Here is a 17,487-nt window from a genome sequence, read left to right as displayed (position 1 = left end):
GGGCCAAGACTGGGGAAGCAAAACACTCCTGGCCTTGCATGGCTTGTTGAACATGCATGCTAGGGAATTAAACTATCAGAGGCAAACCACATTTCCCATTGACAATTTAAGCCAGCCTCAGAGTGCTCTCTCAGCTGCATAAAGATGCTGGCTCTGCTCTACCAGTATGGGCGAGGGTACTGGCGATCAACACCACTTCGCCGATTATGGACGAGTCACTACTGATTTTTGTGTACTTCTGAACTAGGACACTAGTGAAATGAATATCTGTAAAATATTAAAAAGGTAGTTGCATGAAAGTTCATACCAAAAAAACAAAAATAGGATTAAAAGGCTCTTAAAGGTTTTCAGTGCATGGCTCTGGGCAGCTGGGTGCAGTCAGGGTTTTTCAGGGCAGTGTTCCCATATACCTTATGCCTCCCCATCATGTGCTGTGTAAAGAGAAGTCTAGAAATGGAATTAATCAAAAATGTCCATGTTGGAAGAAAGTCAGAGCTGGAGACTAAGAATGGAGTGGTGGTGTGGCAGGCAGGGTTGTTGGCAACTTCGGATAGACAAAGTGGTCCTCGTCTGTCACTGATATTAAGGGATTTCAATATAGCAGGGTAGATAACAGCCATAGCCAGGTAGGCCGGACAATTTTACATTACAAAAAGTGGCATTTATTGCCATTAGCAACCCGGGCTGCCATCCATTGGTGCAGACACTATTTTTAAGGGAAGCAAGCTATATGCGATTCACACGTGGCTTCTTTGTTTAAAAACAAACTATTATCAGAGTTGTGCACGATTGTAAATACATACATCCAACACCTGAATGCGGCCCAGAAGTTGCACAGGTGAGTGGTTGTGGGGGTCATGGTGATAGATTCTATAGCTGGGCTGAAAGGAGGATTACTCGGGGGTCACCAGCACTAAGATGGCTGCCGGGGGAGAGTCAAAGGGAGCCATCATGGAACAAAAGTAGTTACTTGCAGATTCGACCTGCGTTGCTGGACTAATATATAATATAACAATTATCAAAGCGCAAAAGAACATATGGAGATTAAATATAGTGCATTGTGTTGAATTAGGTCTGTAGATTTACATGTTGATTGTATACAAATCTGGTTAGCTTGTGTTTTCATTAAGTAAGAGAAAGGACAAAGCTAGAGACCAAGCAGAGTGGGTAGCATGGCAACAGGCCAAGAACTGGCCAAATGAGGTAGAACGTTGTAGTTTGGGACAGTCACTTTCAGGGTACCAGGTTTAAAATGGCAAGTTGATGAGATAGAAAGTCAAGGAGTTTAGGATCAGCTCTTGTGTTGAGCACGAGCTGCACAGATATGTTATCATAAGGTTACAGAATCCGGTTTTTCATGAAAAGCATTTGACTGTGTGATAACATACGTTTTTTATTGCGCTAGTCAATATCATGCCCCTTCCCTACAGAATTAAATATATTCACACTGAGGTTTAGGTACAGTAACCTAAACTGAAGTTTACTTAAAAACAAGGAAACAATTAAGTGTTTTATAGTAGCCATGCTTTAATTATGCATTATGTACCAACTTACACTTTTAGGAATTGAATTATAGAACAGACTTAAAACAAGGTTAATTTACTAGTCCTTTAAACAACAGAATATAGTTAACATAATACAAGTATCACCCCGATTACTGCTGGTGCGTAATTATTTTAAAAAGAAAACTCACTGGCTATCACACAGGTTCTTGGGACTTTAAGAGTCGAGGAGATGCTGTGCCCTCCATTGGACCATTTCAACTGGCTGCGAAAAAAGGAAGGAGGGTTGGTAGAGCCCAGAGGGCAAGAGATGAATGCAGGGTGAACTGCGCTTTCGTTGAAAAGGGAAATTTAAAATCGCTAATTGTGCTACACAAGTAAAGTATTTAGCAATTGCATCTCAAATTGCAATGTAATACTTATTTTATCACTTGTGAGCAGTGATATTTAGGTAAAATTGTGTCATCGTAACTGCCAGGTAAAACAATGTAATGCACACGTGTAGTCAGTCGTATGCCAGACAAGACCTCAATGTTACACCCCCCCCCCCCACAGGAGGTATATACAGACACATTTTCCACTGACTGAACTGGCTACACATCTCATTTTGACAGTGCAGGAATTGTGTCAGATTTCCCTTTATTAGTAATCCAGCAGAAAAGGTGAAGGGATATCTTGGCGCTAATAATAGATGTTTATTGTTACCCAACTTAATGGTAATCATTTTATCGGCCTCAGAAGAATGGAGAGCCGAGTGGGGCTGAGTGGACCTGTCCGGATTCGAACCTGTGACCATGAGGTCAAATGCAGGTACCTGCAGTGGGTGCATTAGTTCACTGAGCCACAGACCCGGCTTACTAAAGCAATCAGCAAATACATTGGGCCTCAAACCAGTTGGGAAGAGCGGTAAAAAAAAAAAAAGAAAAATGCGGCGGTAACGCCATTACCGCTCCACTCAACTAAGAGTTGGGCGGAAAGTTGGGGATTCACCTCAAGCTCTGAGCTGGGGGTAAATACGCAGACTTTGACCATTTCCGGCGCGATTACTGCAGCAGTATTAGCACCATGATAATTGTGCCCAAAATGCCCCATTGGGTCCAATGGACCCAGAATAAATACGGACTTACCGCGCCATCACAACTTGGGATGTTGCGCTTATAGCGCCGGACCAAGTTGTGGTAATGCCAATTACGTTGGTCGGTATCCCGGCGGATTTAGCGCCGGGATACTGCCCAATTTTTAAGTGCCCAGATTGTCAAGTTTGTTTATATTGTGACTTGTGCACATTTCAAGTCTTCTCTACAAGGCAGTATTATTGTACACTTTAAGCAAGCCTCTCACTTTACTGCCATGCCCCTCCAACCCTATCACTACCCCTCCCCCCTCTCGCCCTCACCCACTTTTCTCGAAACAGTGTCTCCCCCTACACCAGCCTCACTGGGTCCCACCCACCCACCCCCAGCAGGTTCCTGGAGTAATCACCAGTACCACTTCCAGAAGTGCCGCTACCCTCTTCAAGCGAAAAGATAAGATGCGTGCGCCGGGTCAGAGAAGAGGCAGCAGCAGTGATGCTGCGAGGGAGTAGAGGTAGGTGTGAAGTCAGGAATGAAACTCGGACACAAGTAAGCCATGTTTCTGGTTAAAAACATTTATTGAAAATAAAAGGGTTGGGAAAAGGCCTCTCCGACCCTGCTCTAAGAGTAATTTCCCTAGCTAAAACCAAAACTAAGGATCTGTCTGAGTCACAATGGCAAAACTGTGCTTGTATCCAAAAGTTCTATTCTGCCCCTCACACTAGGAGCTGAACTACAGGGGGAAAAGGCAAATGTCTTTAAACTTAGGTGCTTGAAAGGAGGAAAAAAACAAGGTTTATGAAATGAAGAATACATGGTTCCATCTCAAATGTTCTCCAAGGATAAAGAGTCCTTGTTCCAGAGGAGTGTTCCCTTGGATTCCTCTTTAATACCAACATTTCTTCATAAAGCAGTTCCTTGCGTCTTTCTTGGCCCACAATAACACAGTTATAAATAAAGCTGCTGAACCTTGTAATTCTGTTTCTTTCAGACTCGCCTTCCTGGTTTTCCTTTCCGACAGGACTTTACTCCTTGTTGTCTGATGAACACAGTTTTATATTCCTTCTTATAATTTCTTATATTCACACACTTGCAATTGCCTGGTGTACTCTCCTGCCAGGGCTTCTTATACACATTATGTTTCTCTCCACTTCCACAGTTGTACTCTCTCTTTGTTGCATAATATATCCTCCTGATAGGGAACTCAAATCAGATAATCTATGTATTTGCATTCTATACATTCACATACAGCTACAGGTCTTGTTTGCAATTCACTTTCTTGCTTCACAATTATTCTCTTTGGTTCCCTCTTTCTTCAATTGTGTTTACTATTACTCTTGTTTGGCGTGCTCTCCGATAAACCCGGGTTCCTCACTATCCTTGGGTTGACTCACTGGCTCTTGCTGGCCTTTTTGGGCTCACTCGCGGTCAACCGGAAATGGTGCACCACCTGATTTTCTGTTGTGACTTGCTTTCTCTTCGTTGTGGTGTCTCTCGTGGCTTCACTTCAGCACACCCGCTTTGTTTCAGACTTGGCAGGTACGGTACTGCTCTCTGTGGTCGGTGAACGCCCAGGAGTCCTCCCAAAGCTCCTGGCATATCAGCAGGGCATCCAGACCTTGCAGCATCTCACTTTTTCCTGAATGGGTAGCCACACAGTTCCACTAGTCCGGCCTGCGCGTCTCCAAATCTCGAGCCTCACAGAGGTAAACCATTCTCTCGACAACAGCAGCAGCAGCCTCTCTCACTTTGCCTCCATCCTTTACATTTCACAGGCACAGGTGAATTTGGAAAACTAGAGCGCTCACTGAGCCTGTAGCTTCTTCTGCTCTTTCCTTCTTCCTCGTCCCAGTATTCAGTTGATTCTTGGAAAAGAAGTCCACTGTTGATGGTTGGCAAAAAGGGCTTGGATAATCAGTTTCAATAGCTCCAAACGACAAATCAGTTCTAGGTCATGTACAATTACAACTGAAGAAAGCCGTCTTGTAATCTCCAAAGCAGACCAGAGTTGGAAGTTTGATTTATCAGATTTTGGGAATGGTTTTCCTTACCCTCCCCAGGGGGAGCAGTAGACATAAGGCAATAGGCCATGAGGGTATTGGGTATGAGATGATTGTCTTCACGGGCAAACGGGGGATACCATGTCTCATCCAATGAAGCCATGACATCTCCCCAGAGGATGTCTCCTCCCATGTGATATTTCCTCATATAGCCACCCCCAGGGTCAGGATCAGGGTCAGGATCAGGTAGCGGCTGCCGTCCACTGGCCACATGGGAGTAGGTCACAGTCAGGAGATCAGTGAGGACTCCATTGGATTCATCACACAGGACAGGCCTCGGAGGAACAGTGTCAGTGAGCCATGAAGCATTGGAGATATGAAACTGGTTGCATGTCTTGAGAGTGCCAGAGGAGAGGCTGCCTGTAGGTGCAAGCAATGAGAAACTTTAGAACATCTTACACTAGAATATCTGGTTTCTGAACATACAATTCTTTCATTTTTGACTTCAGTGGTGTGGACGAAAGCACCATTCAAAGCAAACTAACCAAGGCAGCTCTCTGCTTCGAATACAACAGTGGAGCAAACATTTCATGGAGTTTTACCAGAAACCCCCAAGATTACCGAAACCGCCAATGTTACCGAAACCGCAGATAGCCGTCCATCATTACTTATTTTCCATCAACTGGCAATATAGCCCTGCATAAACTGTACAAGAAAATATTATGAGTTTCTTCAGGATTTGAACTTTCCTTTCCCCATGTTCTGCAATAACGTTGGACTATGCAGAAAGCTAAAATGTCTCCGACGTAGCTCTCAAAAGCCACCACAATGGCTGTTGACTTCATCCTTACCGCCGAGACGAGAAATCTGAACCCGTGTTGCACAATGCATGGGGACTTCAAAGGACACCTTACTGCCCGGAATAGGCACACTGCCTAAATGGGAAAACAGGGGGTTGAATGGTGAGGGTGCAGGGGGGGGGGGTGGATTAATTTACATCTTTGCACACAACTGAAGAAGCAAATAACCAGGGACAGCAAGAGGCCTTTGTCTGAAGTACAACATATTTGGTGTATGGAATTCCAAGAAAGCTGAAGGGGCATGGATTTACGGGGGTGGATGCTCAAACAGAATGCAATGAGATTATATTACTAAACTGGTTTTAACCAAATTGGACTTAAGCCATACGAGGTATTTCCAGACCTAGTTCCTCTTAGCAGTGAGCGCCCCAATCTAAACAAGTGAACATGGGCCTAAAGGTAGATTGGTGTTTAGGCTGTACAAATCACAGACAACAAATCACACATGGGGTAAAACGATTCCACTAATTGCACATAAGACTGCAAGTCACAGAATCCTCTTGCGATCCATGACTGAAACTTAAAACTAGCAATGTGGTGAGGTTATGGGCTCCTTAGTCACGCCTCGAGACTACACCTCTAGAAACTCGGAGGTAGCCAGCAGCAAATACTAGTCTCCCTGGCGCTGCCCTGCAAAACAGGACACTGGTGAGCACAGGGCCACTGTGATGTTACTTTTCACACCACAACGAATGAAGCGCATCCCGTCAGAGGGCACTGAAAACTGTCTAGATTGGGTTACAAGCCCCCAGGGAAGAAGTTGCCCAAAGTGGGAGCGGAGGGCAGTTGGGGGTGAATGGCGTCAGAGGGTGCAGACAGGAGGTGCAGGGCTGAACACAGCAAGACAGTTTCTTTCTGGCTATCGCTGAATGAGGAACGATGGGAAGGGGGGTTAGTTAATATAGCTAGGCATCTGAAAAATAAATAAAGCGAAGCTTCTCTTTCACCCACACACAAAGTAGCATGGTGCTCTCCAAAGCAGTGAGGGATGGAAAAATACCGTTTTTTCTGGAGAAGAGCAAAACAAGAAGTTACGTTTTTTTCTTTAAAGTGAAGGGATTTGAGGTGGCCAGATTGGCAGTTCCATAATCGTTAATCGCATTTTAGACTTATGAAGAGCATGCCATGCGGGCTCTACATGACGTCTAAACCCTAAAAATTCACCAAAGCTTTAGGCAAGATCTTCATCCAGGGTCAGCTGCCTTACAGCATTGACAATTATGTCAAGATGTGGCCACAAAACACATATTCCCACCACTGCCTAGGTTTCCTGAAGCAGGGTACCACTGCGAGATGGAAGTGTAACATAAATCATTGGTTCGCCGTACAACTAGTTTTTATTTTTACAGAGCATACCTTTAGTTCAAAGGGTCAAGGAAGATGCTTTTTTTTCCCTTTCTCGGGAGCCAAATATAGTCGCTCAGGCTGGACATTCAAGCACTGCCAGTTTCCCAAGTCACAGCTAGGCAGACACACACAGCGTCTGAGGCTCTGCAGGACACTAAGGTCCTCAGTAATTTCTTTTATCAGAGGCAGAATCTTCCATATGCATGATGGGACCGACATTTCCAACTCAAGGAGCTGGCAAAGCACCAGGTACATTGAAAATCTGTAATAGTACAAGTGATCAACACAGAGCGCACATTTAAAGATGTGTTTATATCCATGTCTACTATCTTGACATGCAAAAAAATAAAGTTGCTTTAAGCCACTAATCAATTGGTTTTCAAAAACATGAATAAAAACGAGCTGTACATTTGTGAAATTGAGACCAGTAATCTACAGATGTATCTTTCTTTGTTAGACAACTTATTTTATTACATGTCTGAAAACAGTGAAAATCCAGTGGGGATAACTAAAGCCACAATAATTTTGGCTAAACATGTTGCTATAAGGATTTACATGCAGTCATGTGGCTTTATTATGCAATGTGTTTTATGCAAGTAAACTCTATAAGACATTATTACTGTAGACCTTGAAATCCAACAATTTGAGCCAAAGTTTGTGATCCTGGTCACTTTCCCTCGTGCCCCCCACTCCACATCCCGCCGCTCTCCTGGCCATCTGTCCGACTATCCCACTCCCTCCTTTTTGGATGCAGCCAGAGTACCACTAGTTGCTTTTTTCCACTTCCACCCCTGGTACCACCATGAATCCCAGTAAACCACATATTTGACTGCCATGAATTAGTGCACACCTCTCTGCTCACACGTCCACAGAGTTAATCCATAAAGACTGCTATTCCAAACTATTGCGAGAGATCAAGTAACAGAAAAAGGATTTGAAATATTAGACACATAAAATAGCAAGAAAGCCAACAAGTGATGTAGGCATTCACTTTTCACACTCTTTTCCCGGTAGGGGCTCACTCACTCTCCCCCACTGATAACCACCCTTAAGAGTTGGAATTGCGAGAATGAACAATTTACAAGTAGACCATATACAAGCGTTGAAATGAACACATTTAGGGAAGTTACGCGTTTGACAGCCAGAACAACTGATTTACAGCAATGAATGAGCCAATTGTAAGCAGTGAAATAACATTGTCCTTTTTGATCATGAAAGCGCTAAAGAGAGATCATAAACAAACGAACCGTAAAATGAAAAGTAGCCTTCTGCTCACACCGGACAACCCAAGCATCACATACAAATGCTGAAGCTGACCAGAGAAGCTTATATGGCTTTGTGGTTTGCAAGCATTTAACTGTTATGGTGACTGTTGTGAAACATGAAATGAACACAAAGTCTATGGGCACTATGCACACAGAAGGGTTCGATGCTTTAATCCTTTTCACACACTGGGGTTCGAAATTGAGATTCGATGAGCAGGAGCTAAAACCAGCTCCTGGGTGTCAGGCATCACCTTGCAGGCAGGAGCTACCACAGGGGAACCCAGAGCTACCAGAGATGCTCCTTTAACTTGCAGTCCATTTTGTATGAACCATTGTGTTTAAATGTGCATTAGATGGGTTCTAATTCTTCTTTATTAGCTACCTCAAATACTCAAAGTTAATGTCACATTTACATATTTGGAAGGCACCAGTTGGCCCTAGGAGCCAAAAAGGTAGTGGTTTGCTAGAAACGGGAGCTAAATTGCTCCCAGCTCACCTCAATTTCGAACCCTGCGCACATCAAATATAAAAAATATGTTCTCGTTCTTATGCTTCCAGAATTTTCTTCGATTTTATGCAAAGAAGGAGCCCACACCCCCCCTTTCAAGAGAGATGAATTTACAGAATGTGTGCGTTTTACTCCCCGAATTAACCGCTCCTATACATAGTGATTTATTTACAGATAGCACTTCATTTACAAACCATGCCAGGGAGATTTATTTACAAGATGCAGAATACATGCAAACAACATCACCTGCCACCATACTGTAGTTTCTAATGACGTATAGTTGGTGCCTAAAGCACCCCCGCCTCCCTTTTTAAGTAACGTCCAGCACTTTTCATGCAACACCCATCACTTAGGTCAAACACCCTTGTTACAGCCCTGCCGCCATAATTTATCATCCTACTTAAAGCACTGGCTTAGAGGATCTATGATCTTTAAAGTAGGCACGCCTTCAAAACATAGCATCGCCTTCTTAAGCTGGGTGAGATCTTTTAAAGTGCTAAAAGGACCCTACAAAATGTTTTGAAATTATATTTAAAAAAAACTAACAAGATATATTCCAATTACGAGACCTCAGATGCAGCAGATGCCCCAACATTGAAGCCAATGTCCTTACGAGCATCCCCTACTTAACATCTCTGAACGTCCTTCAGTCTTGCTCTGAAGGCAAGAGGCAACATCAGCTTCCAGGGAGTGGCGTCCTTAACTTCAGGGGGTGGCGAGCAGGTTGACCATCAGCAGATAGGACAAGGGTTTCAGCATGCAGACACGAAAACAACAGATTGGGCACCACACTTTAATATACCATTAAGCTTTTTGTCCTTTCTCTCAACAAAGTTATCTGGAGCACACTGGTAACCATAGTTGCACTATGTGGAGTTATTCAGAAAGACCAGGAAGAAACCTTTTTGAAACTGAGTGCATCCCATTCACTAGCAGTGCAACACTTCTTGGTGAAATCACAATTGCATTTCAAAACAACTCCAAGATACTTGATTAAATATGCTTATGAATTGAAATAAGACATCAATTTCAAGACAAACTGAACACAAACCATGACGTCCAATGCATTTTGGATCGAAAAGACCCTTCAATCAGGTAACCACTGTTCTTCTACGTTATTCGTAGATGGCAGACTTAAAAAAACTGACACACAAAACGGGGTCTGAACAATGATCTAAAAGGTGCAGGGTTCTAAAAGGCCCAAGCTAATGACTTGCCAACAAACGCAGCAACTATTTAGTCAACAGGTGGAGAAAAAAGGCGCCGATACAAAATAAGAAAAACTCCAGTCAGTATACGATGTCTCCTGAAGTACTGTCAGTTTAGAGTGCCCTGCACCTGTCATGGGGGAGTGGATGTGACGATAGCTGGGATGTTTGCAAAGACTGCAGGGGGTGTCTGTACTTCTTCCCACTATATGGTTGGGTTAGAGGCCCAAAGCACCCCAGCCAAGGTTCTCTAATGGTAGCTATGGACGAGCAACCAAGGCTGAGACTCAGAGGAGGTGATGCAGGCTGGTTCTTTAGGTACAGTGAATCCTCAAGCTCCCCGCAATGGAATGTCCACACACTGTTAGGTGATAACAGTTCTAGGTTAAAATGTCAGGTAGGTATACACAAATAAGACTCACTTTGTACTAGAAATCTAATCAGGCAACTTAACTTAATATATACAGTTCTATGTGGTACCACTGTTAAAGTTTAAATTCATTTATAATGCACTAACTGCTCACAGTTATTAAAAAGCATTGATATTAGGCAAGGGTAACTTAAAACATTACTGTAAAAAAACAGGTAATACTTAGAAAATAGGCAGAATGCTTATTTAATGTAAAAAAACAATACTGTGTGAGGATTCCCTCCAGCCCCCTCACCTGGGCAACCTGTAAGGAAACGGGAAGGCATACTTTATGTTGTATATTACAGCCCAGTCTAAATATTTTCATTAATAGTCTGCTTCTCTTTCTACAGATCCCGCTACCCCAAAGTACCTGGGAAGCCACCGGAGAACAGAATCCAAGATGAATCTGGGACCCCTGGATGAATCCCGAGGATGGAAGATGCTCTTCATCGTCACAGGACTTTGGGTGACTTGCAAGGGTAAGTGGCAGAGGTTTTCTGTTTCACTCAACGATGCCCCTCGAGGATGGACCCCCTTAGAAGAAGCAGTCGCTGGGACGTCAGTGTCGAGAAGGGAACAAAGCAGTGTCGGAAAGGCTGCAATACAGGTCTATCACAGGGTTGCTACACTGGCTATGTCTGTCCCGCGAAGACTAAACTTGCTGTAGACCTCGACAAGGCTTGGATGAAGAAGATAAGTCCTTTAGTGGTCGATTACTTTCAGTGGGGACGGGTTTCAGTATTTCACAGTTGGCAGCCTTTAGGTTGTTCTGTGCGGCAGCCGCAGCATGGATGACGGGGTGGCTTCTGGCGATTTGGACTTGAGCACCGGACTGGACTGCAGACCTTCACCAAGTCTGGACACTCAGGACATTTTCTCCCTGTTTGGTGGTGGAAAACCCACCCGCTGGCCCTCCTCTGCAGGCGGCAACCCTGGATCTTCTCTGGCATGGAAAAGTGGATAAATGTCATGGCTGCAGCGCCACTTGAAGATTTCCTGTGCGTTTTTGAACTTTGGGAGCTCCAGGTGTCGGGCAGCACTGTACCAGAGTACCCCCTCTTCTGGGCGATACACAGCACCTTGGCTTCCAGCTGTCATAAACACGCCTCTGGACCCTGGGTCACACAGATGGACTTCTTGACTTCAAGATGACCAGGCACTCTTCTGGACCCACAAAGATCCCTTCTCCAGACAGCAGGCACACAGGACTGGCTTCCTTCACTGCCAGTGAAGAGCAGCAGCTGCACAATGTTCCCTTGTAGCTACAGAAAGAGGTCACCTCTTCAGGACATCTCTAGGTCAGTCCTTAAATCAGCAAGGCAGTCTTTGGATTTCTTGAAGAGTTGCAGCAGCAGAACGTCTCTCCAGCTGGATTCCAGGAAACAAGCTTCTTGAGACTTCAGCTTCTTGTATCGGTTTCGACTTTCAGCTTCTGACAAGGAAGAGGAGTGTGGGATCCCTTGTTATACAAAAAAAACTCCCCATTCACTCAGCTGAGCTAGGCTCAGTCAGCCAATCCCACACACACATGCATTTATGCATGCAGCACCTAATCAGGATCACAGGCGAGTCACCAAACACCAGACACCCAAAACAAAGGAAGTGGCTTAGCGACAACTCCCCAGCCTCTCATAGTACACACTGCATTCATTCCAGTCAGGGCTGGCTCAGGCATTGTGACACACCCAAAACCAGAGACCCACAACACAGAATGCGAGTTGACACCCCTTGTCATTCATGCAGGTCCCACCCAAAGGGTGCACCCAAAACAAGTAGTCCCTGGGAAGTCTCCACCCAGGCTGGCAGGAGGCAGCCCCAGAGTCATATATGGTCCTTACACCCAACAGCCATTCAGGGGAAGGAACAGAGCCAGGGCTTCCCGGGACTTTGAGAAACAAGGGGTAACGGCAAAATAAACCAAGAGGCTACAGTGGCCCTCTTGCCCTTGTGTAGGATTCCTATGGCAGGGCATCCCAAAAATTGAGGCTACCCAGGGCCACTGTCCAGCCAGCATGTAGCTGCGACCAGCCCATACCCTCCTCAGTGGGAAACACACATGTGCCCAAAAACATACACTAAGGTTACACAGGTGTATTCCTACCCATGGATGCCGCAAGGGTATCCCATGGGTACGGTGCACCAAAATGTAAAAATTAAAAGATGCACTGCCAGTGGTCCAGACTGGACTCCTTTGCCTAAAAACACCAACAGAGAAGTGGCAGGAGGAGGAGGAGGAGGAGGAGGAGGAGCCCCTGTCCCTCAAAAAGCATTTCTAGCATCACAGTGTTCAAATTGCTTCAGGTACTCAGGGGAATTTATTTTGTTCTCTATGGATGGCATAAAAAGAAAGAAAAAAAATATGCACGCAACACTAGCTAAGTCCAGTCCTGAGCTTAGGAAACTTTCCACATGTATTGTTGTGGCCTCATCTGTAGCATGTAGGTAACATCCAAAGAGATCGCTACCTGGAATCATGGTCAAGTGAACATGGTCTCCACTTTCACTTGCGGTTTATGTATCAAAGCAGTGCTGTAGGTTTGCTAATTAAATTGACACTTGTATAGCAAAGCTAGCTATTTAAGTTACCCTGTTCAATAAAAGCAGAGCTCACCCTGCATTTCTCTCTTGCCCTCCAGCCAGCTCTCTCCACCCTCTGTTCACTGCAGGATTAGAGGGGCTAATGGAGCGATAGTGCAGCAGTACTCCACATCCACTCTTAAGTACCAAAGGCCTCTGTGGAAGTGCTAGGCAAAGATTGTTTTTTTTTCCCTTTCAAATAATTGTATACCAGAAAGTAACCAGGATACGTTATTAAGCTAACTATATAATGTCTGGCAAAGTCCAGTATGTGTTACTTTTTTTTTTTTAAAAGACATTCATGATATGATAATAAGATATGACATTTTATAATGCACCTATACACACGTGATTCAAGGTGTGACGAGAAAAGGGAGGGGGAACAGAGGGAAGACTGAGACAACGATCTTACTAGGCCAGGTGAGATTGAGGTTGCGCGTGCATGGAAGGGGGGAATGGAAAAGTGCGGGGCGAAGAGGAGAGGGCAGTGCAGTACATGGGATCAACAGTAAATATAATAAAACCAATAAATAAAAGGTACGGCCAGCTGGTGGCAAGTGCTAGGGTGAGTGCAGACATCAAGTGTCAAGTGCTGATAGGGAACTGGAGGGATTCTAAAAACGGCCCCCCGAGTGTAAGGGTTGCCAGAGGGGCAATGCAGGAGTGCAATTACATTTACATTTTTTGTCATCCATTGCCATGGGTCGAGTGCATTTCTCTTAGTTCCAGTAGGTAAACTAAGTTACCTGACATGCAGGTTTACTGGAATTTTAAAGAATTTGCAAGACCTAACTCCTCTCAATGATGTTTTTTTTCCTCCAGCAGTACACAAAAATGCTGTATTGATGCTCATTTTATGTCTTGGGTACAAATTACTTCTGGTGACCTTAAAAATAGTAGTACAACCTTGCTAATGAAATGGGTTAGTTCGCTAATCAAGAATATTTTAATTAGCCAATTCTGCTAATCAATTTTAGAAAACTAATTTATGCCTTGTGTATTCATGCTCCTTTTTGCTCCTCCGGTATGTGCTTGCACTGCCTCCCTTTCTCCTCTCCCTCCCACATTAACATTTCTCCAGCTCCACCCAGTATGTTTAAATACACAGAATATGCCAACGGCGACATGCCCACATTATACCAACACCAAATTTAAAATAAAATAACTTTCATGCAGACATATATTTGATGGTTCAGGCTCCTGCTCACACTACCCATGCAGCTCCCCTGGTATTGTGGACTACAACCCCCAGGATCCCTCACCAATGACTATCTATGCTATTAGGGCTGAAGGAGTTGTAGTCCAGAAAGTTTATTTCTTTTTCCATACCCATAAGTAGACATCGCAGCATGATTTCCTTCCACTACAGGCCCATCCCCTCCTCCTGTACCAGTCACCTCCAAGAACCAGAGCAAATGTTCTTCATTCTGCCAGTTGGTGGCGCTGCAGCCAAGCGTTTTGTTACCTCTCGTCCTCAAGCAGCGGCCACAGACACAACAGAAGTGACAATGACACCAAACCCAACAACAAACAGCATGAACCCACAACTTCAAAACACTGCATCTCAATCATAAGGCGGCTGTTCTAATAATGAAAGACTGGGACGAATGCGATCACCATAGTAATGGCGCTGGCTTGGTCAAGATTGCAAGGGAATTATCCATGAATAGATTAGTTCATATTTATAAGGCGCTTATACAGCAAGACAGCGTTTCAAAGCGCCACAAGGGAACAAGTAAGAAAATAAAGAAGGAAAGTGACAATGAATAAATAGAAACAAACAGTGGTCCTACTAGGGCTTGTGACATTCAGAGCATGCAAGTGGACTGAAAAGAAAAATGAAAAAAAAGAGGGGGTGTAGTTGGAGTACGTGCTATTAGGGTCCCCTAGGGGAGGAAGTGACAAAGGTGCCCTTTGGGGAGGCAACAGGTAAGTGCACGCGCGGAGACATCCCAAGCAAAGGAGGTCTAGCACCCAACAGGTAAGTGCGGGGCAGAGGCAAACCAACCGACAGGCTCGTGTGAGCCCAGGGGGTAGTGAAAGGTGGGGAGCGGGTGATGGGGCGATTGGGTTTCTGCCCAGGCCGCCAATCTCAGAGACAGAGGGGATGGTCAACACCAGAGGCGGGAGAAGGAAGGAGGAGAAGAGGAGAAAGGACTCTAGCTGTTTGCGGAACTTGAGGTGGTCCGGTTAAAGACGGAGAGAGAGGGAGACTGTTCCAAAAAGGGGGGGGAGAGAGGGAGAGAGGGGGGAAGAGAGAGAGAGAGAGAGAGAGAGGGGTGAAGAGAGAGAGAGAGAGAGGAAGAGAGAGAGAGAGAGAGAGAGAGAGGAAGAGAGAGAGAGAGGGAGAGAGAGGAAGAGAGAGAGAGAGAGGGGGGAAGAGAGAGAGAGAGGGGGGAAGAGAGAGAGAGAGAAGGAGAGAGAGAGAGAGAGAGAGAGAGAGAGAGAGAGAGAGAGAGAGAGAGAGAGAGAGAGAACGAGAACCCGAGCTCTCTGCTTGGAGAAGCGTTTGATCAACAGAGAGTTCGAGCAAGAAGATCAAAGGGATTAATTTCTGAATGTCCAATGTATCCAAGCAGAGGAATTGCTGCGGATAAAGTAATTAGGACGTAGCGATATGGACTAATCCACGTCATGTTATTTTGCTTTTAAAGCATGAACAGGGTTCATTGGTGCAGGGCCAAACTTCAATTAAAGACCTCCGCAGGTGATGAGATTATTTTCTACAGTCACAGAAGTTCCTCCAAGTGTCGCGTTTGGCAAGATTAACATCGCATTACACAGCCATTAAGGGACAAACATACCAAAAGGTGAAAAGTCAGTCTTCATTGGTAAAGATATGGTTTACACACATCCAGCGCAGAGATGGGCATTTTATCGTGGGGTTGGAAACGTCCTCCAATAGTGATCTTTACATGTCCTAGATAGAAAGACAAACAAGCGCGAAGTTAAAGCAAGCATTTTTAAAACTGGTCAAAAGACATTTAAATGATCAACACAAAACATTCTACTAACAGGAGGAAAATAGATATTGCTACAGCAGAGAGCCACTTCAGCGCAGTTACTAACCAGTACAGCTATTATTTAGGTTTATAAAATGGGTTCTCCCTCTTGCCGAAAATGATTATCGGAACACATGCACGCAATGAACACACAGCAGACCCACAGTTTTGATGTACTGCACAAGGGTCAGTACATGTCTGAAGAAACTCAGCAGAAGCAGCATTTATAAGAATTGATCACTCGCTGCCTTGTCAGGCAGGGTCCATAACAGCTGGTTTCCAAAGGGAAAACAATGCCGCAGAATAACTAAACTTTGGGAGTTGATTTATGTATTGGACATGTGTATGGCGCCTATACACAAGTGTTTTCAGGCGCCACAAGACACATTGAGGGGCTGGGGAGTACAGGAGATGGTCACTTACAAGCCCCCAAACAACCTGGTGCAAACTTCGGACATGACACAGCAAGAGGCTCACAACAAACATCCAACACTGTGACCAAATCAAGTAGTTTGGGAATTCGTGCACATGCATTTAAATAGAGTTCCTCGCATAGGAAAACATTGAAAAGGGAGTCATTCCATATAAACAGGCAGTGAAAAGTGCAACATACTGCCTGGGCCATCTATCCCCACACAAACCCAGCAGCAGGAAGAATTACCAAGGCAAGGTTTTATGGGGTGCTCGTTAAATTCAGGATTGTGATGAGGATCTTCTATACATTCAAATCAAATGCACACACCAAAGTTACTAGCACTTTTTCTTGTCCAATACTGGAGTCCTTGGCAAAGAAATTAAATCACTGTGTTCAGTTTAAACGGCCCCTGGCCCCTTCAACTGTGGGAAGGTCTCAAAGTCTGGTCTAAAAAAGGCAACATTACCGCGCATGTCAACCCTTCTTTGGAACACCAATTCCTTGCTTATAACATGAACAATCCCGTTAGTCCTTCTGGAAGAATTTGAAAGGCTTCCTGGCATATTTCTGTTCTCCGCTCATGTTCTTCCCTGCTCTTTAATTTCTCTTTTTAAGCACTGACCCACTTCCTTTCCAAGAAGAATCGTTCATTTCTTGAAGGGTCGAATTAAACCCTGTTGTGCAGTGTTGCATGTAAAGGGCATTGGATAACGCAATAAGGGGAAAAGACATTCATTGATATACAGACCGTATAGACGGATCAACCTTGTTACGGAGATCTGTATGCAAGTGCACTTGACCAGTTCGAATAGCGGCAAGGTCCAATTAGTCTTGCCCCCCTGCCAATGCTGATAACAGTAGCACCATAGAGTCGAGCAGTAGCAAAACACACAAAAATCGCAGGAAAAGTGACTATTAAAACACTTATTTTAACTACTTGGAGCTGGGTGTACAAGCCAAGCAAAAGGCTACCACCTTTTCTTTTTCATTCAAGGTGTCCTCCCACATGTGGGATCAAAACGGGTTGGCACCGCTGCTTGATGATGGAAGCAGAGTGAACAAACAGGGCATTATCTGACCCCTAAGTGCCATTTTGTCATTTTACACTGTCGATTATCGGGATTGGCAGGACTGCCTTTAGCTGGATGCAGATTTCCAGGGCCCTACTCTGAAATGTGTCTTGTCATATCGGGAGGCCAGGAATTGGACCATGTGCCTTTCTCGTGCAGGATCATCTTTATCAAATTATAATCTAAAACCTTTATTTCCCAATGGGGGAGGTATACACAAATTGCTTTAGAGCAGGGTGTAATCAGAG

General features: G+C 44.6%; 1 protein-coding gene across 1 annotated transcript in view; it reads right to left on the bottom strand.

Moving 5' to 3' along the window:
* The window catches only part of ZBTB46 (zinc finger and BTB domain containing 46), a 402,659-nt gene that overhangs the window by 369,115 nt on the left and 16,057 nt on the right, over positions 1-17,487 (bottom strand). The window contains exon 2 of the mRNA XM_069650876.1: positions 15,557-15,672. Within this exon, the coding sequence (XP_069506977.1) occupies positions 15,557-15,581 (25 nt within the window). The 5' untranslated portion in view covers positions 15,582-15,672. The remainder of the gene's footprint in view (positions 1-15,556; positions 15,673-17,487) is intronic.

Source organism: Ambystoma mexicanum, chromosome 3p (assembly GCF_040938575.1).
Source record: "Ambystoma mexicanum isolate Mex_15411 chromosome 3p, UKY_AmexF1_1, whole genome shotgun sequence".
NCBI classification, from domain to species: Eukaryota; Metazoa; Chordata; class Amphibia; order Caudata; family Ambystomatidae; genus Ambystoma; species Ambystoma mexicanum.
This window is presented reverse-complemented; position numbering and strand designations above follow the sequence as displayed.